The sequence below is a fragment of the Camarhynchus parvulus genome, chromosome 19, assembly GCF_901933205.1.
Source record: "Camarhynchus parvulus chromosome 19, STF_HiC, whole genome shotgun sequence".
NCBI lineage: Eukaryota > Metazoa > Chordata > Aves > Passeriformes > Thraupidae > Camarhynchus > Camarhynchus parvulus.
The window spans coordinates 10,428,443-10,454,448 of record NC_044589.1 but is presented as its reverse complement, the minus strand read 5'-3'; the positions used below and the strand labels follow the sequence as shown (position 1 = coordinate 10,454,448).

At 49.3% G+C, this 26,006-nt stretch overlaps 2 protein-coding genes across 3 annotated transcripts in view; one reads left to right on the top strand and one right to left on the bottom strand.

The window, feature by feature from the left end:
• Window positions 1-242: 242 nt before the first annotated feature.
• On the bottom strand, window positions 243-7,896 carry WSB1 (WD repeat and SOCS box containing 1). Its single transcript, XM_030962790.1, has 9 exons — window positions 7,769-7,896; window positions 7,145-7,313; window positions 6,003-6,271; window positions 5,348-5,479; window positions 4,826-4,926; window positions 2,554-2,726; window positions 2,132-2,245; window positions 1,855-1,962; window positions 243-1,367 (listed from the first exon to the last, which is right to left on the bottom strand). Exons 1-9 carry the CDS (start codon window positions 7,806-7,808, stop codon window positions 1,208-1,210), a joined length of 1,266 nt encoding a protein of 421 aa, XP_030818650.1. The 5' UTR covers window positions 7,809-7,896; the 3' UTR covers window positions 243-1,207.
• Window positions 7,897-20,326: 12,430 nt separating this feature from the next.
• The window catches only part of NF1 (neurofibromin 1), a 71,458-nt gene continuing 65,778 nt past the window's right edge, over window positions 20,327-26,006 (top strand). For both annotated transcript variants that reach the window (XM_030962390.1, XM_030962391.1), the window contains exon 1: window positions 20,327-20,485. In XM_030962390.1, the coding sequence (XP_030818250.1) occupies window positions 20,426-20,485 (60 nt within the window). In that variant the 5' untranslated portion in view covers window positions 20,327-20,425. The remainder of the gene's footprint in view (window positions 20,486-26,006) is intronic.

Below are 26,006 nucleotides of genomic sequence, written 5' to 3'. Positions count from 1 at the left end.
TGAAGTCCTACTTGCTGATCCAAAGCTGGAACTGTGATCTTGCAGAAACAGGCTCATGGCAAGCCCAGCTTTTAGCTCAGCTCACGAAGGCGCTTAAATAGGCAGATTTGCATCTCACACATGCCTATAACACTGTCATGGCTTTAGAGAGCTCTGTGTCTGGGAGCACAAAACAGGCCTCACCAGCTCAGTCTGGAACGCTGCAGCCACACAGTGCTGATAAATCAGTCACCAGATGAGACACCAGAAAACTTTTATACAAGTTTTTAATACAAAATTCAACAAAAATATATATAATCAGGCATTTTATGCAATGCATACATTCTTTATATCTGCAGGTACAGATAAATAACAGAAGGCAAAACCAAGTATTTTGCTTATCTTTGGCCATTAACCAATAATCACCCCCAAAGAGATATTATAGGGTTAAAGGATAATAAACTGAGTCTGCAAATGTCTCTCATTACAGACACAGTATCAGGCAAAAATACAGTAGTCAGATTTTCAGAAATGTAAGGAAATAGTTCTCTAACACTGCCCAATACTGAAATTTCACCTGGTTTGCTGCTATGGAGCATAAGGCCTTCAGCTGACTCAGGCATGGTCCTGGGTTACATCAGATACACTGCACCCCTTTTAACCTCCTGCCCTTCCCCACACACTGCTCTCTACAAAGCTGTACCTCTCACATATAAACTAGCACAAAGTCTGACCTGGGGGGCAACTTTCTGCACCCCAACCAATGTACAGAAGGAAGCTTAACTGCTGTGTAAGTCAATAGTTCTCCTACCTCAGTGTGCCAGAACAGCTGTCCTTCCACTTACAGCTCAGATGCATCATGGCTCTACCAAAGCAATATATACATGAGACACATGAAAAATCATACAAGCAATTTTTAAAGGTACACTGATAACATGTAGCAGCTTATGTCTATATATGTACATGTTTTCACAGTTACATTTTAGAAAATTGAGAACACCAGGAATACTTCTACTGTGTTTTCTATAAATAGTAAAAAAAATTACCTGTCAGGCATTTTGATAAAATAGTATTTAGGTTACCACTTTAAATAGCTCTTGAAAACCTGTAGAGTTTTAAGCTTAAAGGCTGTACAGTTTGAGGATTCTGTAAAGTGTTTGTAGCCAGTTTCAGCAGCTGGGCCACCTCCCAGTTGTTGGTTTTGTTGTTTGTTTTCTTCTCAAATAACTCAGATCTGGTAACAAAGGAACTCCACCACTTTGCCCGGGATAGGCAAGTTCTTGACCTGGCTGGTGGGCATCACCCTGCGGATGGCCATGCGACACAGGTGCTGCAGGCTGGACACCTGGCTCGGGGTCGCCCAGAAGTACAGGCTGCCATCCTGGGTCCTGCACAAAACCCACAAAACCCTCCAGGTTATTCCACATGAACCAGCTCAGCCTGCTACCAACTCACATACACATGACTAGGTAGGGGACTTGCTGGTGCTCAGTTCCAGCTGCTTCCGGATCCCGATTTACTCCGGTTCCTATTTTAAGCTGCAGCAGCACAATAAGCAACTTGTCTATGCAAAGGGAGCAGATCTCCCAGCAGCTACTGCTGTGCCACCTAACACACAACAACTGCCCTCAGCTATCTGATGGGCTTCTTCCAATCCTCATGTTTTGGGTCTCTCACATATTTATTTTTAAAGATAAGAAATGAGTTTATCAGCTGATTGATTTTACTGCTATTCCACGCATGTTTAAACAAACAGTACCAATCAGAAGCACCAGACTGCAAGTCACAACTGAAGATTTTCAGAACACTGAACTGCTGTTTTCAATCTCTTGTGTTACATTCATATTTTAGAAAGGAAAAGAAGTCTATACTTGCCCTGCAGCCAGAACACTGCCATCAGTAGAGAAAGTAGAGCAGAGTCCATTGTTCAGAGGTGCAACTTGTACAGGATATTCTTCATCAATTCTCCAGAACCTCACCATTCTGAGGGGGAAGGACAACACAGAAGTTATCAGAGTTGGTTTTTAAGTGTGCTTGGTGTTTCCTGTATGCTGCACGAGAAGCTAGTGTGGAGCACTGCAGTGACAGTGCTGAGAGGCTCCTGTGCCAGGGCAGAAGGCAGGAGGGGCAGCCGCCCCATGCCCACACTCACTTGTCGTCGGCCAGGCTGGCCACGTGCAGCCCGTCGTGGCTGAAGCACACCGAGCGCACCCAGCGGTCGTTGGCGCCGCCCGCGAAGATCGGCGTGGGCGGGGGGAACAGGTGCCTGTGGACAGATGGACAGACACACGCTCAGGGACAGGGACACAGCCTCAGCCAGGACAGCAGAGCTCAGGCACTCACAAACAAACAGCGTTGGACCAGTTCACTGCGGATTCGGCAGTGGGGACTGAACTGCCGCGTGCTCTTCAGCCTTGTTTAACAACTTAACGCACATTAAAATACCAGTGCTGTAAATTGGCTCTCAGATGGAAGAACAACCTCCAGCCTCTGCTACTTTAGGACTTCCATCGCCACTGGTCATTTCCACGTCCATTCTGGGAGATAGTTTCCAGATTTGAGTGCTTTACTTACCCAAATTCCCTAAGGATCACTCCAATGTGTGGATCCCAGACATAGACTCGAGTATCGTAAGATGCAGTAGCCAGTAACGCTCCGTCAGGAGAGAACTCACAAGCTACAACATCATTGTGATGGCCTTCAAGTTTCCGTAGCATGGAGTATTTATCCATATCCCAGAGGAAAACCTGCAATTAAATCAGCTGATGTTATAGCTCTGCTCAGAGAGGCAATGAAGCATTTAATTTGTTTTTTAAGTATAACTAGTCTTATTTAGGATTATACTAAAATCAGGTATTATGAATTACTACAATTAAGAAATACGCTCAGTGTCATATTCAGATTAAAATCAAGGTTTTTTAAAAAATAATTAAAGCAGACATGCAAGTTCTAACTCAAATTTGTTAAATGTTATTAACAAAATAAGCCAAAATATAAGATAAAGGCAACACAATTTAACCATGTAGCTTACTGAAATTCATATATTACAAAACTATTTTATTAAAATATTCAGAAATATATAGGGTTAAACTCTACAGTCCCCTCTTTTCAGTAACTACCAAAATTTTAAGAAATATACAGACAGAAAATGTAAGGTTAACATATTGTTACTCCAGTGGCATCCCTTTGAGTTTAAGATCACTTGTTTACAATTGCTTGGATCACCAACGTCAGCCTAGGAAGAGAAACAGATACTGCAAGCAAAAAGAATTTTCACAGCCAAAAGTTATGTCTGTGGCAAAACAACAGGGAAGTCTAACCACATTATTAGAAAGAATTTAGTCATTTAAAATCAAGTCAACAGTAACAAACAACATTAATATTACAATTTACCCAACTAATTGCACAGTGTATTGTAAGAATTCATGGAATATTACAGTATTTTACATGCAGTTGTATATTATATATTATCAAAATAAGGACTGTGCAGAATTACTTAATAGGAACTATTCATGTACTTTAGCATGGTTTTACAGGAATCTAAGTCTTTAGCAAAAGCTATTATGTCCCTCAAAGAGCTCACTAGCAGCCTTGATTTTTCCCTTGACAGTTTTACTGCACAGGTTAAATTCTGACAACTTGGATAAATTTATGTTTGACCAAAACAAACTCAGCCTTAGAGCCTCCCATACCACCTAACTCTGAACCATTTTACAATCAGTTATAAACACGTTCACTAATTTTTCCAAGGAGACCCCAACATTCTATAAAACTGGAAACTAAGTTTGAGGAGTCAGTGTGTTTCACTGCTGTGAAAAATTATAAAAAAAAAAAAAAAAAAAAAAGCAAGCAAGCAGACAGTGGACATGGAGCAGCACCTGCGTACGTACAGGACCCCTTGCAGCCGAGGGCAAGGTTACTTCGTCCTACGGTACAGACGGTACAGCTCGCCGGGCTGGCGGCCAGAGCTGCCACTCTCTGCCCGCCAACACCACTGTGCTCCTCAGAGTGGTGCCAGCTTAACTCAATCACACCAATATTGCTGCCACCACCTGTGACAGGGAAAGCAAGAAGCTTATGGAAAACACACAGCCTCCAGACAGCAATGTACACATCCCCCTCTGCTCCACTACAGAGCCAAACCCCAGAGCTCGGCTGTGCTCACCACTGTGGACAATGCCTCTGAGCACTCCCACAGGAGTGATGGCCAGTGCCTCAGCTGGGCTTCTGAGGCTGCACTACACTGCCTACAGAGCTCCTGCAACCAGGCTGAACTCCCTTTCTGGTCTGCCCTAACTCTTCAGTGCTAGGAGTAGCTTACAGCATACATGCATTACCTGCACTGCTTTCAGTTCTCTAGCAGGGCATTAGGATGGAAGCAAAACCAGTGTGCTCCTCTTCCCTCTAACTCTTAGGTACTACTGCCATTGGTAGGGGAAACCAGGGAGAAAAGTTTTGGTTCAGCAGGAGATGCCCTGACTGCTCCAACTTTGGGAAGTCTTTCTCATTGAGCACGAAATAGGAAGGACAAAATCAAAACCAAAATAGTTTTATGCATTAATCTAAGTATCTTTTAACACTGGCAGCTTTAGTGGTCTTTGTTTTATGCCGTGACCCTGTGCAGACTTATTTCTCCACACTTACAGCCTCTTCAACTAAAAGCAGTGCAAGTTCCATTCACAAATCAGGGTCTCAATGCACCATTTGCCAGTTTAATTTCATGCACTTTCACATCATCAAACATTAGAAGTTCATGACACCGAGCACAAGCTTAACGTTACTTAGATTTAAAATGATTATGCACACAATTCAGGAGAATTAAGGAACAAGAAACTCTGACACATACTGCTTTACTAGCTCCAACAGAACAGAGGATGGAGGAGTCTGGAGAGAATGCACAGCCATACACCCAGTTCGGATGGCCTCTCAGCACCTTCATCATGTTTCCTAAACAGAAAGGCATTGCTGTAAGAATTGGTTAAGTATTACAAAATTCAGATGGGAAAGCTTTTTCAAGTTAGTTATTTCTTTGCCAAATTTTGTATTATTTTCCCAAAATACTTTTTGCAGAGTCATTCTACACAGAAATAAAACCCCTGGGTGCAGCCTCTACTTCCATGTCCCTATTCAGAAAGGTCACTTCACGCACTCTTAGCCCAAAACCTGCTTCTGCCTCCAGGGTTCAGACAGATAAGGAATTCCAAGGGGCTGCAGAGTGAGTGAGTAAAGAATTCCAAGTGCACAGTGAGTGACTAACCGAACACGCAGTTTTTAAGCAATCCTGACTAAACTGAGTCTAGAGCAATAAAAGAGGTGAGTACATGGGTGCTTCTCTCAGGTATTGGAGCAGACAAAGCCCAGACATTACCATCATCTTTCAGGTCCCACACTCGCAGGGTTTTGTCTCTGGACGCAGACACAAGAATCAGGCTGCCATCGGGGGCAAAGGTTAAATCTCTGACAACTTCTGTGTGGTCCATCAGGTTAAGGAGGAGTTTTCCTGTTACATGAGAACACCACAATTTAACATGAAGGACTCCTGTACTTAGATCAAATGCTTTATGGATACAAATACTGAATATAAAATTACTGCATGTAAAGACAATTTTCTTTGTAGAAATGCTCCCTACAACGAGCAGCACATGGATCCTTCCACTCTCCTGTATGAAGAGGTAACTCCTGGAAAAGCTACAAAATCTATATACTAGAACCTCAGAAATAAGGCAAGACTTGTCTTTTGATGGACATACCTCTTCCAAGCTTCAATTTACAAGGACAGATTACTCAATAGTCATTATTTTTCTTAACTGAGTTCTCTCCAACCGAGCAGCTGTGCTACCAGCAAAACTCAAAGTCCCCAAGTTCAGATTCAGTCTTTTCGAGTCATTAATTTTCTTTTTTAAAAAATTAAAGGTCCTCATCAACATAAACCAGCAATTTCATGCTTTTAAAGCATGGTAAAACTAGGAAGACTATTGAAGAAACAACCAGTGTATGTATGCACACACTTGCTCTGCACTCACCCGTGTACACATCCCAGATCTTGATGCGGCCGTTGTTGAGGCCGGTGGCGAGGAGCAGCTGGTCCTGCCCGAACTTGAAGCGGTGCCACTCGATGTTAACGCAGCGGCTCTGCTTCTCGGGCACGGAGGAGCCGAAGGCCAGGCTCCACACGATGTCCCCACAGTCGATGACGTGCTCGCAGGGCTTGTTCTTCTGGCTGCCCTCGCTGCTGTGCCGCGGCAGCCGCGTGCCGGCCGCGTTCGTGCCATTCTTGGTGCCGTGCAGCAGGCTGAAACACAGCACAAAGCACACTGCAGCACACGGTATGGCCAAAAACAAACCTTTCTGCAAGGTCTGATGAAACATGGGAGCTGTCGTGATCTATGTCTCTGGGGCACAAAACAGTGCATCTTTACTTTAAAATCATAAAAGTGTCTTTTTCTGATAACTGAGAAAAATTACCAGCACCTGGAAACCTTCCAACACAAAATAATACTAATACTCTGTATACAGTTTTACCTCTGTAGACAGCAAGATACCAACTTAACCTACTGCAAAATCCAACAGTTTCGAAGCATTTACAGAAAAATGAGTCGCAAAAATTTCTAGGATTTTCTGCTAGAGAGTTACTGAGTATCCAGCACATGGAAAACAATTAACCATCCCCAAAAGGGGGAAAAAATGGGTCAGAGAAATGTAACCAGCTAGAAAACTGCAGTGGCCGGCTACTGACTTCGCTAACATGCAACCTGCAAGTGCCAATAAAATGTGTGTTTTGGAACTCCACTTGCATTCGAACAAGGATGATAAGGAAAGAGGTCTGCCTTTAAGTAAACTCCTTAAAGGTAAAGCCAAACAGCGTTGTGATAGGAAGTGTAAAGGGCCAGATCTCCCCACGTCTCTAAATTCCCTTTTCATTCTAACTTCCTCTTATTTTAGAGTGTGTGAATTAATTAACAAGTCAGTCCTCCACAGGCTTTGTGAGGTTGCAATAGTTGTTCCTCTTGCTGGCCACATAGGAAGAGACAGAACAGCTGTTATTTTAAGGAATTCATTCGTCCCCAAGGTGTCAAAGCCTAGGAGACCACTGCATGCGTTTTAATCGATCTGAAGCTATCTCCTGTTTTCCAGGTGCACCGAAAGCCATAGCGGTTTGTCTTACAAGTTGTTGAGGCACTGTGCCCAGGGGACCAGCTTCACTATGCGATGTCCCTGTGACCACGCCAGGTACGAGCCATCGGGAGCGAACGCGACCGTCCAGTTCTCCCTGCCGCACTTCTTGTCGAAGGGAGACGTGGGGGCCAGGAGCTCTCCTACCGTGCGCGACCGAGCTGGGGGGACAGAGGAGATCCGTGAGGGGAGATCCGTGAGGGGAGGAGATCCGTGCAGCGCCTTGCACCGGCTGCACGGGCACCCGCGCGTCACCCCGCTTTGTTTCACGGCGATTACCGCCATCGGGAGGGGGCCCGGTGTCACCGAATAACCCAGCAGGGCTGAGCCCCCGCAGGGAGACCGAGCTGTGCGCGATGCCGCAGCCGGTACGCTACGGGCGATGCCGCCAGGCCCGCGCCCGCCCATGGCCGCGAGAACGGGTCGGCGGCCGGCAAGGGCTCCGTGTGCCGGGAACGGCTCCGTGTGCCGGGATCCCACCCGTTCTCCGCGGGCAGCCCCGAGCGTGCTGCTGTGCTGCGGGATGGGCTGAGCGCCCGCCGGCCCCCGCCCGAGCCCGGGCCGAGTCTGGGACTGAGCGCGCTGCCCCCGCCGAGCCCGCCCGCCCCCTTCTCACCGATGAGCTTCTCGTTGACACTCGGGGGAAAGCTGGCCATGGACGGGCGGCCTGAGGAGCTGCGGGGCTGCCACGGAGCGGGACGGAGGGCGCGGGCTGGGCAAGATGGCGGCGGCGGGCGGCGGGGCGGGGCGGGGAGCGGAGCGCTCGCGGGGGCCGGGCCGGGCTGCGGAGGAGCGGCTCTGCCCGCCCTGCTCTGCTCGGCTCTGCTCGGCTCTGCCCGCCCTGCTCGGCCCGGCCCTGCCTGCCCTGCTCGGCCCGGCCCTGCTCGGCTCTGCCCGCCCTGCCCGGCCCGGCCCTGCTCGGCTCTGCTCGGCCCTGCTCGGCTCTGCCCGCCCTGCTCTGCCCGGCCCTGCTCGGCTCTGCCCGCCCGCCCGGCCCGGCCCTGCTCGGCTCTGCTCGGCCCTGCTCGGCTCTGCCCGCCCTGCCCGGCCTCCCGGGACCCTGCCCTGCCCACCCGCAGCCGTTCGCGCTCCTGCCCCCGCTCCGGTGCCCGTCCCGGCCGTGCCGCTGTGCCCGGTTCGCAGCCCGACCCCGTCCTCCCGCCGTGCGCCTCCCTGGTTTAGGGGCTGGAGGAGTCTCCTACTCTGTAGTGTTATTTTCTATACGAGTGTAGTTCAGCATTTAAATCCAGCAGCATCTGGTTTGTGATAAAATTTTGCTGTTAATGAAGTTGTTCACAAGGAACTTGGAGAAAGAGACCCTGAGAGCCCCTCATTCTGTGATTTTGTATTAGCATCTCTATACATCCCTCTCTCCTTCCATTACCTCTTTTCTCCTTTTGCATGTCTAAATTCTGCCCCTCTTCTCCACGAAGTGACTCTTCCTTGCTCTGTGTATGGACTTCAGAGAAGCACGCAGCAGGATAATTAACAGCAGATAATAACCGTGATTTCATTCCAAAGCAGTGGCCTCACTGGCAGGCTCATTGCAATAGCCATGGGATCTGCTATTCAGCTGTAGCAAGAGCCAGGAATTATCCCAGCGTGAGCAAGGCTTGCAAAGCATTTTTAAATTATGCAGTGATACAATGTCAAAGAAAGGAGCAGGCATGTTCGGCGAGTTCGGCGTGTTCTTGGTGATGTGAGCGCTAGCATGGACTAGCGCTGGTTTGTATAAATTCCCTTAGCACATCCTAGCACTTATTTGAAGCAGCACAGTCCAGTTCCTGCTCTGTCCGTCCCCCACTGCCCGCTGGGGGAAGAGCCCTGAGCAGCTCTCTGCAGCTAATCCCTGGACAACTCCTTGGAGCAAGGCAGACTTGAAGCCAGTGAATATTGTGAAATGCTGCTTGGAATTGCTCCGGGGTTGTGGATGTTTGAGCCAGGCCAGCCCAGAGCTGAGCTGACTCACGTAAGGATTCTCTGGAGGGTTTGAGCTTCACTCAGAGCCAGCACACACTGCTGACCCTGGGGGCTCTTACAGCCAGCAAACTGCAGCTTTGGCTTACTCAGCTTCACAGGGGTGTTACCACACTGCTGCCTTTCTCACTTCTTTTTCTCCAGTCCACATTTTGTGCGTTATGGACACAAAGGCAGAAAGGGATATATAAAACCCCAGGGGTTTGCAAGCGTGTTAGGAATTGTTTGTTGTCACAGGCTGTCCTGGGGACATTGGTAGCACCTTCTCTGTTTGGGCAGGGCTGGAAGGGCTTGTCCTTGTGTCTGAAGCCAGAGAGGGAGGGGTGAAAAGCTGTGTTCTGTCTGCAAGCTGCCAACTCATCCCCTCTGCTCAGTAAAATGTATCTGACCAAAATGCAATCTAAACTTGAGGAGATAAAGAAACCACACTTTCCTTCCTGGGGACTTGCTGTGTTTATTTTCCTGGCAAGTGGAGTATGCAGGGTGATTTTTCAGATTATTTTTCAGTTCTTCCTGGGTGAGGTGTGGCTGTGGGATCCAGGGTGTCACACCCCAGGCTGTCACATACTGCCAGGGCCTGCAGCGGGTGGCTCAGGCTGATTTATGGGTTTTCCATTATCTTCCTTTAGGGATGCAGCTGCCAAGCCTCCACAGGGCTGCTCAGCTGGGAAGCTCACAAACTTGATGCCATCTTTCTCCATCAAGTCTTTGTTCACTGCAATAAGCTTTCACAAGTGAAAGGGCTTTTTTCCTTTTTGCCTGTCCTGGAAATACCTTCAGGGTTCCAGGCTATGGAGCTTTCCCCAGGCTGCTGGAGCACCAGGATCTGCCGGTTTCACATTCCTGTATTCTGACATGGTGAATTCAGTTCTACCCATTTTCTTTGCTTTGTCTTGTCTTTTTCAGGCCCACAAGTGATGTTCCTTCTCCTCACAGCTGTGGTTCTATAAAGCACTCCTGGCAAATAAGTAACAGTTAGGTCCAGTCACACTTTAAATCCAAGGTAGCTCATCTGTGCCATAGTGCTTGCCATTAAAAATTATGCTATTTTTAGTCTACATTGTTAATTATTCACAAGCTCCTGTTTGAGAACCTCTTGAGGATGGAGAAAGTTCAGCCTCAGGGCATGGAGGCAGAAGAGAAGGTGAAAGGAAAACACAGAATGGAGGAAAGAAGGAGATGGCAAAGAAGGTTGAGTAGGAAAAGGGCTCGCAATGAAGTGAATGGTGAGCAGCAGAGGATTGAGACAGGAAAGTGCTGCCAGGAGCTGGACTTCAGTGATCCTTGTGGGTTCCTTCCTGTTCAGGATATTGTGGGATTCTGTGATCCTAGGGAGGTCCAGGTGACAGCTGCCCCCAAGCTGAAGGGTTAAAAACTCAACATGCAAGTAAAGCAACAGCCCAGCCCTGTAAGGAGCTGTTAGAGTGCATGAGACCTTGCACACAAGGCTTTGCCAGCTCTTGGTCTGTAGGTACATTTTCAAAACTCAGCAGTTTTGGCCCTGAGTGTCTCCTGCCCCTCTTGTGCAGCAGTGCCATGAGGTGCTGCTGGGCTGGCACCAAGCCCCCCTTGTGCAGCTGTGCCCTGAGGTGCTGCTGGGCTGGCACCAAGCCCCCCTTGTGCAGCTGTGCCCTGAGGTGCTGCTGGGCTGGCACCAAGCCCCCCTTGTGCAGCAGTGCCATGAGGTGCTGCTGGGCTGGCACCAAGCCCCCCTTGTGCAGCTGTGCCCTGAGGTGCTGCTGGGCGGCACAAGCCCCTTGTGCAGCTGTGCCCTGAGGTGCTGCTGGGCTGGCACCAAGCCCCCCTTGTGCAGCTGTGCCATGAGGTGCTGCTGGGCTGGCACCAAGCCCCCCTTGTGCAGCTGTGCCCTGAGGTGCTGCTGGGCTGGCACCAAGCTGTTGCTCCATTTCCCGTCCGTGCTGTTGTGTGCCTGCTGACTGCGAGCAGTGTTGGCACCACCGCGGCCCTGGAGAGTTTGCAGTCTAAACAGACAAGGCAAACAGCAGCTGGGAGGAGGAACAGGGGGATGAGGCCACTTTCTCAGGGTCATCATGGAGCAGTCGGGAGCATAACTGTGTGATTTTCCCACAGGCACCAGATAAGGCTGCCTCCCTTCCTGGAATTCTGAGCTGTCATTTCTCTCTCCCCTTTCGTCCACTGCTCTGTGATCTCTTTACCATCGCTTCTTGTGAAGAATTTTAGGTGATCCTAAATTGATATACATCTGGTACTTAAGGGTTAATTTCAAAGGTCTGCTAAAAGAGTGTGCTGTGGAAAAGTTGCACAGATGGGATATCAGACCATGGGAATTTTTTCTCTGGTTTTTTTGGTCTCGTTGGGATTTTACAATTTTTGGAGCACGTCTTTGGATATAATAAATAGAGCAGATGGCTCAGTGTATGTGGGGAATTCAGTGCTTCCACGATGAGTAGCTGCACTGAAATAACAGAGACAGAAGTTTGGGGTTATTCCTTTTAGATTCAAACCATCCCTTCTCTGTAAGCCAGCCATGGGTGCCTTGTAAGGGAGCTGCTTGCAGAAGTATCTGTGCTAAATTTACCCTCTGAGGGTACAAGAGGTCTTATCCCAGACGGCTGAAGTGACACTGAGAGTTTTGAGCTGTCCTAAACAAGGGCAGGGGCAAAGGAAGCTCTGCAAGCGCTGAGGAGCTGGGTGCTCAGTTCTCCTGGGCCCATCAGGCATTGGCCAGAACAGGCTGGGGTTGGGAAGCTGGTGTAAGACCAGAGGAATTCAAAGCAGTCACATAACAAGTCAGAAAAAGGGCTGTGTCCTGGCCAGCTCTGAGTGTACAGATCACAAGACAGCAGGGAATGTTCTGAATTGTTCCAAACCCAAATGCTTTTGTGTTAATATGAAATATTTACCTTTTTTTTTAAATATCTGACCCAAGGCAGAACTCTACAGTGGTTGCTGCTAATCTGGGGTGCAAGCAGTAATAAACTGCTGAACATGTTCGCAATGGAATGGAAAGAATATTTTTGGCTGTTGGGTTTTTTGGTTTTTTTTAATGTTTTGGCATTGAACTATCAGGATTACGCAAACAGAGGGAAAATCAATGGCATGGAGGGTGTAAATGTCAATAAATCATCTATAAAGTCAATTTATAGAAAACTAAGTTGTGTTTAATAGGAAAAACAAATGGGATAGAGTCCCTACATTCTGTAGAGCAGCTCAATAAAATAACCAGGACAGAAGAAGTCAGCTTGTTGGGAATTGCAGGGCTGTGTGTGACAGCTTCTGCCTGGAAACAGCCGAGGCTGCATTCCTGCTGCGGGGAGTTGGGAAAGAGCAGGTTGCTTATAGATAAAGAGTGTTTGCTCACAGATCAAACAGCTCAAGGTGGGCCTGAGCTGGTGTTGAACTGAGCTTGAAAATATTTGGGTGGCTTGTGTCCAGCCCTGTTGCTACAGGGAACACATGCAGAGGGCTACAGAGGAGGTGCAGAATCTGAGAGAAATGGACATTCTTTGAAAGTGGAGGTTGGACAAGCAAATTTCTCCTAGTCTCCATTTGTGGGTTGTAAAAATGCTGTAAATAGGAGTAAGAGGAGAGAACACAGACCCTTCCCTTCTGTGGTACCCTGAGAAGGGTGGCTGTGCTTGCCCAGTGTGTGCAGGTAAGGCTGGTGTCACCCTTGGTGGGGACACCCCGTGCATAGACACACAGGAGGGAGCTGCCAGCAGAGCTGGCCGTGCTGGACCTTTCAGTGATGGCCTCTGCAGGTCTGGCTGAGCCCAGCCCTCTGTTCCTCACACTCCTGTGCGGTGCTGCTCTGCTCACGGCTTTCTGGGGCTGGCAGAACACTCTGGGGAGAGACAGTTACACTCATACTGCAAATGGAGCTGTGATCATGTGCGTGTGCCTCAAGAGAGCACAGGCCATTCCACAGGGTAAAGGAATAAGCCACAGCACCACAGACCCCACTGTCTGGCTGCCCCACACCACAGGCTTTGTTCCTTTATGTGTGTTCCTGAACAGCCCTGGGTGCAGAGGCTGTGCCTGTGATTCACCTCCTGCTTCACCTTTCTCTGCACTGCACGTCTGGTTCTGCTCAGCCAGCCAGGGTCACTCCAGTGAGTCTGAGAGCTCTTAAGGGAAGGCCCTGCCCTCTGCATTAACGTAATTGCAGGTTCTTTGTGAGATTCCTTCCACGGCTTACTTCCTGAAGGTCTGGCACAGAAATCCGGTTTTGTAATTTGAGCTCTAACGAGTGGCTGGATGTAATTAGGGGCTCCATTATCCCAGCAGCCTCTGTAGCATGGAAAGTAAAAGCTCAGTGTTGCCACTAGCACTGAAAATACAGCAGTTGGCAGCTAATAATTCCCTTGTGCAAGCAGTCTGCGGGCAGTGTGTACACAGGTAGGACCCAGGTTCTCTGGGTCTGTTTGTAAATGTTTCCCAAAAGAAGCTGACGAGGTTTCTGGTTATACTCTCATTATACTCTCCTGAAGGCACAGATTGCACACAAAATGTGTAACAAGTAAGACTAATAGGTTCCCCACTAAAGCAAAGTAGGATTTGGGGGGGGCACAATTTACCTTTCTGCCAGGTGTCATAAATGGGGGATGAGCTGGACCTATGGACACAGGGATCAGCTGCAGAGCAAGGAACTCATGGCTGGCTGAACACTGGGAATGCTCTGGAATGCTCTGGTCACTGGGAAAAGGCTGCTGGGAACTAAAGACATGGATAGAGAGCACATTCCTGCCAGGCGTGACACGTAAGGCAATCTGCAGCCATGCTCCCACATGGCTCAATCCAGGCCCTTTTTTGGGCTGCATTTGAAAGCTGTTCGGCCATGACTCTGTCAAAAAAATGGTGAAATTTTCTTTTTTTAATTTGAGATCCATATATGGAAGTAAAAGATGAATTGACCACTTGATTCCTGCCAGTCTAACACAAGAAAATATTTAAAATGCAATTCCATTACACAATTTAGCTGGAGGAAGCTCGTGTGCTACACAGGTGTAACCTTTTCTTTTCCTTCCTTACAGAGCCTGGAAGTGTTGCCCTCTTGCCTTTCTTTCTGTTGGAGCTGGCTTTTCCTGTCATACTGCATACTCTGAGAGAGCTTGGCTTTTTTCCCTGCCCTTTGCAGCTCTGGAATGCTTTCTTGCTGTTTCTTAATGCCTGTTATGACTGCAAGTAAGGCAGAGGTGGTGCCTTTGTTTCACTGCTGCTTTTAAGTCACATGATGATATTTGGGACCTGCAGCACTGCCAAATCACACCCACAATGAGCAACGAGTCCAAAAATGCAAAGCAGGTTAATGAGCCCTTATAGGGTCAGGGTTAGGTTTAGGGCAAGGAGAGTTATTAATGACCAGCAGTGTGATTTTTCAACATTGGCATTGCCCATGTGGCCAGAGAATTAAAAAAATAAATACAAGGACAGGATCTGTGTGTGGATATCAGCTGGGAGCTCACCAGGACAGTGCAAATGTAACCATGGTGTTCACAGGAGCAGCATGGCCCTGGGGTAAGCTTTATCCCCAGTTTCCAGCTCCATTTAACAGCAGCTCAAATACACCATGACCAAGGCCTCTGTGCTGCTCAGCATCATTTAAAGCCCAGCAAAGCAGCACATGTTTTATCCAAAGGATGTTACCATGTAGCATCCATCCAAACCTCTGGATACCTACTGCAAGTAAGCTTTTTTAAGGTTTTATTTTAGCAAAGATTGTGTGGGCTTAAGCAGCAGTTGCAATTAAATAGGGCAGCATCAGCTAATGGCATGAGTCATGGGGAGGAAACTGAGCAGCAGTTGGGGAAAACTCTTCAGTAACAAAGAGTCTTTATATTCATAAATTCATACAGACTGACACAAGGCTTACACAGAGCTTGTTTAAGCAGCAGAAAATTCAATTCTGGTCTTGACATTTTCCCAATTCTTAAAGCCTTACCTTTCCATCAGACATTTCCTTTCCCTCATCAGTCCCTCCCCTAACCTGAGTACTTCAGAAGACAGAGCAGGAGGAAAGGTAGTCTCTGATGGCCAGGCTGCTCTGGTGACTCTTCTCCCCAGTGCACTGCACCCGTGTTTAAAGAAAGTTAAAATAAAGTCCAGGTGTCCCATGTGTGAACCTGCAGGTCTTTGCTAACCACTGACCCCACCTGTGCCAGTAAATCCCATTTCTGCCCCAGCCCCTTGGTCAGAGCTGGACTGGCAGGAGCAGTGCTCTGGTGCCACCAACAAAGGCCACGCCTGATGGGTGTGCTGATGGTGCTGAACCCAAACCCTGGCTCCCAGACTGTGTGCTTCTGGTCTAAAATCAGCTGAACTAACTGAGAAATTGTGCCACTGAACTGAATGGGACTTGCACAGGTTTTTACACCGTGCCAGGGGGACAAGTGTCAGGCCCAGTCTTGTGTTGTACAAATTGAGACTGGTTTTAATTCCGGGGGTCCCCAGGTGATGGGCATTCCCTGGGGCTCCTTGGGTGGGTCTGCTTGGGTGTGAGCAGCCTTTGGGAGCTGACCACCAGACACTGGAAGGCTTTCTGGAGACAAGTTTAATGTGATTTTAGGATGATTCTGCCTTGCTTGCAGTGGTACCACTGTAGGATGCAGAGGAGATGGGGACTAAAACAAGCTGAAAGCTCCTCTTGATGACCCTGCGGTGTGATAAACAAGAAAGGAAACGAAATGTCAGGCAGAGGAAGTGATAACCTCGAATAATCCTTTGGGGCACTGTTCTAATCTGGGCTGAACTGATTAGTCATCCAGAACAATTAAAATACTGCTCTACAATATTTAAGTAACTTAACCTCTGCAACGACTGTCATATGTGGGGATGGCATTACTCATTAGGGAAGGGAAAAGTAGATACACAAAATGATCTCGTTCTGCTGAAGTCTTTAGAACGTGAACACATACACTGGGAGTGATTGTGATCAAACAAACTTCAACTGGGACTCGACAAAGAGCTTGTTTATAGCTCCAAGGCAAATGGGCAGACACTAACAGGGCTGTGTCCCTTTGCCGTGCAGGCATCAGCCTCCGTTTCAGAAAAGATACCGTTCCATTAAGTGCAATTAGAATATCTGAGCTCTTAGAGGCCCTGATAATAGACTGTTCCTTTTATCAGATCAAGTACCAGGGATTAAATTCCTGATGTTTTGCATCCAAATGAGATTCCTACTGGAATAGAAATACTTGTTTTCAGAATTGATTGTGTGAAACATCGTGCTACAGTTTGAATGATCCCTTGGCGACTGGACTTTCTGGGATAGAAGTTCCAATGTGAGTATTTTGTACAGAATCCCTAATAGATCATTTGCTGGCTCTGCTCTTGTTTAACAGATGCTGTCGCTGTCAGGGAGGAACTGGGAAGCAGAGAACACAAAGGAAAATCCGTGGTTTGCTATTAAGAAAAGGTTTCTTCACGTTTTGCTGTACATCCACGCGTGCGGGGTGAGTCCGTGACAGCTCCCGGGAGGAGCAGGAGCTCCCAGCCGGGCTCTTCTCGGCGGGCGGCCCGGAGCCGAGGCCGTTCAGCGGCCTCTAATGCCCTCTGATGGACGAACGGGGGGGAGCTCCCTCCGGGCTGGCCGGGCGGAGCGGGGCTGCGGCTCTGCGGGGCTGCCCCAGCTCTGCTCGGGACCTGCCCCAGCTCTGCTCGGGACCTGCCCCGGCTCTGCTCGGGACCTGCCCCAGCTCTGCCTCGGGACCTGCCCCAGCTCTGCTCGGGACCTGCCCCGCTCCGCTGCTCGGGACCTGCCCCGGCTCCTCTCGGGACCTGCCCCAGCTCTGCTCGGGACCTGCCCCGGCTCTGCTCGGGACCTGCCCCGGGTCTGCTCGGAACCTGCCCCGGCTCCTCTCGGGACCTGCCCCTCCGCCTTAACCCGCGGGCTTCGAGGCCTTTGGAGCTAGGAAGGTTAAATCACCTCTTACTAAAACCTGGCAGATCCTTTCCTTCCTCCCTTCCTTCCTCCTTTAGTTAGGTTGGTTTGTTTGGCTTCTCTCAAGAACAGGAGAGAAAAATACTTTTGGGTGGCAGATTTGGCACAGTTCCCCCCCAGTGACACCCCCTCCATCAGGAATGGGATCAAACCTGTGCCTCGCAGAGGAATGCTTCCAGAAGGGATGGGAGCTTTCTGGACCAAAGCAGATAAATAGAAATTGGAAAGTATCGCTCTGCATGTTTGAGCCACTGCTGGAGTGTTTGACAAATGCTGGTGAAAATGAGAAACTGGGATGGGAGGAGTAGAGAGAAAAAAAATCAAAGGGTGAAACAGCCTTCAGGAAGTCAGAAGGAAAAAAGGTTAATGAATACATAATTTGAGTTGAAACACAAAATAGAGGAAAGCAGAAGATGGGAGAAGGAAAAAAATTCCATATTCTCTGGCAAGAAGCCAAGTGTCACCTCCAAGAGGCAGCTCAGGTGTAATGCCAGAGAGGCCCAGATCTCCTGGGTACAGTGTAGGTGATGCTCAAGAAATTACCTGAATCTGAAAGGGTAAATGCACCAGAAAGGAAGGAAATGCTGCACGGCTTCTGCCTTTGAAGGGGACTTTATTGGAGGTGGGGCTGTAAACCGATGGTATCTGTGACACAGGATCAGCACCTTCACTCCCCAGCAAGGACAAAGGGTGAGCTGAGAGCTCCCTGAGGCTTTCCTGCAGGCCTGGCCAGGTCATTTCCCATGTGTGCCTCAACCTTCTCCTCTGCCTCCTCATCCTCGAGCTCAGGCAAAAAGCAGAAGTGCCAGAATACCTCCAAGGAAGTGATTCAAGGGGTGTTTTTGGCTGGATTGAAAACATCCATGGCTGGAAATTTCACAAGGGGAACTCTTGCCACGTAGATAAATTTCCAACTCACAATTTATGGCTTGGCTGCTCAGGCTCTAAACCTCTGCTGAGAGGGAATAGAGACATGGCAGGGACTTCCCCTTGCCAAGAGACTCCTACCACTAGTGCCACTTTGACAGCCACAATGGGAGAGTTTTAGTGAGGAAAAGCCATTGGCATTCACAGCAAAGCCTGACAACACTCTGTGGATGCCTTAGGCTGCAATTCCCTATTTCAGTTCACATGGAAGCTTAAGGAAGTGCATAAAAAAGCTCTTGCTAAAGTGTCCTTAAAAATCCACAAGCAGGAGGTTGTCAAGAGCTGCTGAAGAAATGGTGCCACCCCTCAGAGTTCTCAGGAGCTGGGGAACTTGGAAAGGTTCATTCTCCAACAATTCCCAGCTGGCTGTCACAGACTGTCCTGTCTCTGCCTGGGGAGGGCACAGTCAGGTGGGCTCTGGCACAAAAATCAATAGTAGGGCTGTTGTGGGGCTTTGGGGACAGCAGAATGGGTCTCCAGGCTAAGTACTGGCTGGAATTTTTCACGGAGTTTGGGGGAACACTATGAGAATTTCCAACATAGCCATTCAACCCCTGTGCCTGAAATCTGGGAATACTACAGCAAATCTTGTTTGCTTTTAGATTTACTATGGGAAGTGCACTGCCAGAAGCAGGAAGAAGCACTGTTTGTTTTGTTTGGTATATTTTGAAGGGAAGAAATAGCCTGTCCTTTGCTACCTCAGTCAGGAGTTCCCAGGATGCTTCTCTCTTATCTAATCATATCACCCTGATTTCTTTCTGGCATTTTGGGACATGTTTTTCATAACCATATCAGTCAGCTGAAGCCCTTTCCTGCCCCGACATGCATTATTATTGTTTAGATTTCAGCAGAACGTAGAGATCCCTGTGAAGATTGTGGCTGGATTGCCTTCAGTGGAGATTATCCCTGCCTGACTGCTGTGGGACACTGCGGGCTCAAATCAGGAACAGCTGGAAAAGGAGACGTGACCAGGAGGGCCCAGCGGGGTGGTTCTACCCCAGCAGGAAGACCCAGCCCTCGGGTTTAATGGGAATTAATAAACCTTCTGGGGAAGGGCTCTGCTCCACTGAACCCTTGGGGGTTTGGTGTTCATCTCTGCACCTTTGGTGTTGGTGTTTTGTGTTCTCTGCCTTTGCACTCTCTGTGACAAAGCCTTATTCTCCAACCAATTAATTGGGCTTTTTTTCCTTAAATTAAATACTTGCAATTGATTTTTGTCTTTTTATAAAACATCCACTCTTCAAAAATTTGCTGTCACCCAAATTTCTGGATTTGATGCTGGAATGCAATGGAACTGCTTGTCCTGTAAATCCAAATTACAGGATTTTTATTGCTCATTATTTACAGGGAAAGTTAACTCAGGATAAATTTGATATTGCTGTTGCTGGTAATAATTCCTGTGTGCTGTGATAACAGCAAGAGTCTCTGAGTCACATCAAGGCCCTGACTGAGTGGGGGGACAGAAATTCCGTTTGATTCTCCAGTTTTTCTGCCAATTTTAAATCCACTGTTCCAGAGCCCTCACCTCAAGCTGCGTCTTTATTTATACCATCAGAATTTCAACGTTACTCTGATATGAAAGAACACTATTTTGGGCTTCTGTCTACCCAGAAGGAAAACAAATTAACATTCCCAAGAAGGAAAGTGGAAGTGGATGTTTATTTGTGTGCATCCTCCTTTTCTGAGTCACTGAGTAAAGAGTTGGCTGGGGCTGCTGTGACCAGGCTGGGGACGGAGGTGCCACGCTCGGATCTGAAGTTACTGCCAGAGTGAAGACTTGGAATGTAACAGAACAAGTTAATTTGTGGAAATACCCGGGTTTATGTTTGAAGGCAAGATCCAGCTGTGCATCCCAGAGCCAGCAAACCTGCGGGCGATGTGTCACGCAGGGGGAGCACAGCGCCAGCCGAGGTGCGGTCTGCAGGGGGGCGGCCACGGTCCGTCAGGGGTGCGCACCCGCGGAGCCCCGCGGGGATGGCCGCGCTGCGTTCCGGAGCGCGGTGTGTGTCCGTCCTGAATGCGATGTGCCCGTTCCCACGGCGATGTGCCCGTCCCGCAGGGCGGTGTGCCCGTCCCCAGGGCGGTGTGTCCGTCCCGGTCTCCGGCATCCCTCCATGGCTCCTCCTGCCCCGCCCGGCCCCGCCCACAGCGGCCCCGCCCCGCCAGGCCCCGCCCCAACCGACCCCGCCCTCATCGTGCCCCGCCCCGCTCCCGCCCAGCCCCTCCCCTGCGCAGGCGCTGCGCACGCGCAGGAGGGCGCGGGCGGGGGCGGCGCGCAGGCGCAGTGCGGGGCTCGGTGTGCCCCTGGCGCGGCGGGCGCGGCGGCGGGGCGGCGCGCGCTCCCGCTTCCGGTGAGGTGTCATGGCGGGCCCCGCGCGCTGAGGGCCCGCGACACCGGCACCGCCCGCGCGCACCCGCCGCTCCCCGGGCGGGCGGCGGCGGCGGGACATGGCGGCGCACAAGCCCGTGGAGTGGGTGCAGGCCGTGGTGAACCGCTTCGACGAGCAGGTAGCGGGGGCGGCGGCGCGTCCCCTCTCCGGGCCGCGGGGAGGGCCGGGGGCGCGCGGCGGGGGAACGGCCCCGCTCCCCGGGATGGGGCGCCCGTGGCAGCGCCGCTCCTGCCGCCCCCGCCCGTGCCGGGGCCGAGGCCCCGGGCCCCGGCGCCCTTTGTGCCGGGCGGGCCCGGGCGGGGCCGCGCTGCCCTCAGCAGCCCCCCGCAGCCCCCCGCAGCCCGGCGCTCCCGCCGCAACGCGGTCCCGCCGCTGCCGGGCCGGCCCTCCAGGTGCGGCGCATCCGTCCTTGTGCCGGCAGCGACGGCGAGGAGGGGCCTGGCTCCCCTCGCCGCTGCTCCCCCGCCTCTCCCGGAGTGTCTGTGCTTTCCGTGGACAGTGCTGTGAAATTCCCGTCCTTGCTTTACACCATCTGCCTCTCCCGAAGGCAGGAGAGCCTCAGAGCGGGGTTGAGGAGGGCTGGCGCGCTGCGGCGGCCGCGCTGCCCGTGCCCCCCGGTGCAGGGGGACGTCGGTGTGCAGCCCCAGCCCCGGAGCGCGGCCCTGAGGCGTCACGAGGGGGTTCCAGCCCCTGGTTTCCATTGCAGTGATGGATATTTACATCTCCTTGCAAAAGTCATCGCGCGTGTAGTTCCAAGAAGGATTTTCTGAATGGAAGGAAGAGGGATTTGTTGGCCTTAGACTTTGTATTTCTCTGATCCACCAGCAGGCACTGCTTATTGGGATTAGGTGGGTGATTCCCCGTGGGGCTAAGCTCGGAGTTTACACTCCTTCCCTGCTCCCAAGGTGCTTTCCTGACTCAGGTGGCTCCCCTGAGGCTCAGTGATCAGTTCCTGTGGTGTTTGTCTCATTTAGCCACACTGTGAGTGCAGCCCTTGTGTCACAGGAGGCCCAGCTCTGTGAGACCCTGCTTGGTGTAAATCCATCAGAAATGTGGAGCTGCTCCTCCAGACTGAGCCTTGTTCTGTGCTGCATCTGTCCCTCAGTGCTGCTGGGCTTCAACACCCTGCAGAAAGATGTGGCCTGGTGCAAGAAAAACAAGCCGTTTCTTTCTACATTTATATGAAATTTATTTTGAAGAGGAAAATATCAAGCTTTGTCTTTTGACATTATAATGAGGCAGATCTTTGCAATATATTGTAGATATATTTGCATAGTTACCTTATTCTCCTCCTTGAGTCATAGATCATTTTTTCCATAAGCTTAGAAGACATAGGATTGATTATGCTCCCAATAATGCAAGAAAATATTTCTTGATGTACTGGTGTTAAAAGTCCTGGGCTTTCTCCTCTTCTTTATTGTGTGTATTGTGGATCTGGGTTTGCCAGCATCTGTTAGGAGTTACAAACTTAGAACAGAATTATTTTTCTGTACTTTTTGTTGCATGGTTATGGATAGGTGTAGGGGAGGAGTCCTCTCTGGATGGGAAGAAAGCTGAGATGCTGAAATAGTGGAGTTACAGTGATAATATGCATCAAGTACATTGTTGTCAGTCACAGTTGTGGTGTCTTATCAAAATACACTGAATATATGCAGATTATTTCAGTGGTGTTCATGCAGCTGTGAGGGTTTGCATCCTGTGTGTGCCTGAGTGCAGGACCTGTGGCTTCAGCACCAGGAGTCAGCTTGGCATGTCTCAGTGGGTTTGAGTGAGGAGGGCGAGAAGGGCAGCTCAGGTCCCTTGTGTTTTGGTTTTCCTGCCCAGGGGAAGACACACTTTTCCAGGGTTTCTTCCTTCCTTTGCAAGGAAGAAAAGTGTAACCATCTTTCCTCCCAATTTACAGATGTAGACAGACTTTTCATTAATTTGCTGAGTGCTTGAATTCATTTTAGGAAAGATGAAGCAGCAAGCTGAGAGGATGCTAATCGGTATTGAAAACAAGGGAAATCAGGGCAAACCAGTCTGCTCTGGCCTGCTCTTGTTTATTGTTAAAAATGCTGCTTTAACCAAAATGTGCTTTTGTGTGTACAATTCTGTGGGCCTGCAGTGACTGGCAGGCAGAGTTTTGTGAATTAACCAGTGCCTGGTTCACGGAATAAATGCTGGAGCTCCTGCCAGTCCTGCCCTGTGCTCCAGTGAGCCCTCGCCTGCAGCAGGTGAGACCTGTGAGACCAGACCACGCGGACAGAGAGCATGGGGAGACCTGTCAGCAGAGCCTGCCCTTAGTACTAGTTACTGTATTTTTCAAAACTTGGGGTGAACAGGATAAAGTTAGATTCCAGTAGCACAAAGAGCCTGGAAATTCATGGAATTCTCTGTGATTTCAGACATAGTCAGAGCTTTGGAAAATAGAATTCTCTCTGTTTTTCCTATGGAAATACTCACTTCCAGTTTTATGTTTTGTGTTTTCATAGAGCTTTAAGTGTGTTACAATGTGAAATCACAGGAAGGCTGGCACTGCACTGGAATAGTTGTGAACATAGTTGGAGGAGTCTGACTGCCCAAACCATTTATGTCTAGATTGGTTTAAAACTATCAGATGTAATAAAAACTATGAATCCTTTATAAACTTGTGGTCATGTAAGTGGTTATTGTGGTGGAGCGCCCATCCTTGGAAGTGTTCAAGGAATGACTGGATGTGGCACTCAGTGCTCTGGGCTGTGACAAGGTGGGGGTCAGTCACAGGTTGGACTCAACCTTCTCAGAGGTCTCTTCCAACATTAGTGATGCTGTGGTTCTGTGATTCTGATATGCTTTAAAGAAAGAAGACTTCTGTTATGTGGGTTTTGGTTTAGGCTTCCCATTTGCAGTTCATGAGTTGTGATGGCTCTCAGTTAAGGAAGTGCATAAAAACTGGAAGTCAGTAGTAATGTTCCATTCTCCCTTTAATTAAAAGGTATTAAATGAAAGCAAATATTCCTTCCTCCTGTTGATTTTTCTCCACAGTGTTTGAAATCTGTGCAGAATCAGAGACCTGCAAAAGCAGCGGTTGCAGGTACCAGCTCTGGTTTTCCTCGTGGCTTGTTAGGACATCCCTGGTAGTAATGGGATGTAGTGTGAGGTGTTTGCTGTGCTGTGCTGGCTGTGCCCCCAGGGCTGTCCCTGTGCTGGGAGGTGAGGCTGGGCTGGCAGGAGGTGCAGCTCCTGCCCGCAGCTGCTGTGTGTGGGGCAGAACGCCCCAGGAGCTGGGGCTCAGCCAGGCTGGAGCCCTGCCTGCAGCACAAGGTGTGCTGTTCCATCTTCCCCGGAGCAGAACCTGCCGTGGCCCTGGTGTGATGGCTCTCAGGGTGTGTGCAGGGGATTTGCAGCTGAGGTGCTGCTCTGCACAGGGCTGGAGCCCAGGGACAGGAGGGAAATGCCCAGTGCCACAGGTGTTCCCTGGCTGCACTGAGGAGCTGCTCAAAGTGTCCAGGTGAGCCACGGCCCTTCCTCACCTAACACAGTGTTTGTGTTGGCAGGATGGGGAAATACAGGATTGGTCACAGCACCAACTTCCAGTTCACCTTCTGACAATGCTTTATTTTTAGAGCATCCTATATAGAAACTTCTGAAAGTTTTGAAACTGGGGAAGGCTGGGCTGTGAGGTTCTTTTCAGGGATAGTGCCTCTTTAGCAGGTGTGTGTTGATAGAGGGGAGGAAGGTGCCTGCTGATTTAGAGAGATTTGTGTCTGGTTCTGACAGTGCTGATGCTGAGGAGGGGTGCTGCTGTGGGGATTTTCTGTCACCAGTACGTGTGTGCCTTACAGTCTGCTGAAAAGTTCCAAGAGATTGTTTGGAAGGATGAACTGAGGTGGATTTTCGGTCTCTTAAGGACAGCACTAGGGATTTTTTCCTAGATGTTGTGTGTTTCTCCAGACTATTAAATGCCAACTAAGTAGAGTTGATTAAACTTTGTGTTCATTAATTAGAAGTGATAAAGCAAAATCCATGGCTCAGTGTAGCTTTTCTCAACAGCCTGAGTGCACAACTTAGAGACACTCAGGCCTGTCAGTGATCGTGGTTCCAAACCAATGTCCATCTTCATATAACAAAAGATTGGACCTTCTTGCATCAGACTAGAGAATCAAAAGTCAATGAAAGTAAAATTTCAGCTTTCCCCCACCCCAATGTTTAGATTAATGGATATTTGTAGAGAAGTAAAATAGATTCTCTTTAGTCGCTCAGCACTGTCACTGCATTCTGTGACGGGAAATAAAATGTTCCAGCGTGTCAGAGTGCACAAAAGAGCTGAGAAATAAAGCCCCCCAAAATAACAGTGCTAATATTTCCTTTTCGTATAGTTTGCTTTTTTAAATGATAGTATAAAAAGCAGTTTTACTTCTAGGTGACCTTGTTGTAGTGGCTGTTGTGGCAGGAAGCTCCAGAAGTGTGTAATGTGATGTTTCTCTGGCATGGGAGCACACAGAACTAGATCTATGACACAGTTTCTTTGAGAGGCTCTTCTCAAGTGTTTTAGCACTCAGTGGTATTGAGCTTTGCTGCTGCTGTCAGCACAGAGACTTGAAAATCCAAATAAAAAGTACTAGCAATAGTGAAATTTTAAATTAAATGTATCTATCATCCTCCAATGACTTCCAAAAATGTATTGTAGAAATAACATCTGACAGTGAAAACAAAACTTGAGTCATAAATGCTGTTTATTCTGCTTTTCCAGGGGTAAGGCGAGCACACTGGAGCACCTCACGCTGTTGTGAAGCCCTGCAGCCCAAGCTGCCAGGGAGTCACAGATTCCAGTGGGGATGAGCTGGGTTGCTCATGGGCTGTTGCTGTGGGTGTCCTTGCAGGCAGAGTCTCAGCCCTTGGCCTGGAGGTGCTGCAGCTCATGGAGCCCATCTAGGGCTGCTGCTCCTCAGGGACCCGGGGCTGCTGCTCCGGGGGGTTTGGTCTGATCTGGAGTGCCAGGAGCATCTTTTTCCTTCATTGACAGTCAGCCATTCTCTTAGGAAAGACCCAGCCCATGTCCATAGGGATCCTACTCCATGGTACCAGTAGAATTGAGCTTGAACCCACACCAAAGCTCAGCTTATACAGAGAGGGGAGTCACCCCGTAGCATCAGAGCAGGACAGTGTGTCAGTGCCCTTTTCCCTCCCAGGGGACAGGCTGGGTCAGGCACACTGCATTCAGAACTGTTGGACAAGAGTGCTCCAAGTTGGAGCTCTTCAATGCCATTCACCTTGCACTTTCAATCTGGGCATTTGGACTTTCCCCAGCAGCAGGTGGTGCCAGGTGGCTGCAGGGGGGCAGTGGGGAGGGTGCCCTTCCAGAGCCCCCAGCCTGGCAGGTGCCTCCTAAGGCACTTTGCAGCTGTAAAGCTGATTGTAATTCCTTGGAATCCTTCTTTTACCCTCTCTTAAATTCTCTCTCTCTCCGATAATCTTTTCTAATGCACAAATATTACACCATGGCATTTCCATTGAGCTGTTGCTGTCTTTCAGAATACAACTTTATTCACAATTCTGGTCAAAATTGGTTAAAACTCATAATAGCAATTCAAGCTCCTATGGATAGGGAATTCCAAGGTCACACTTTCAAATACAAATGGCATAAATGTTCCTATATTAGTTTGCTTTAAAAAAAT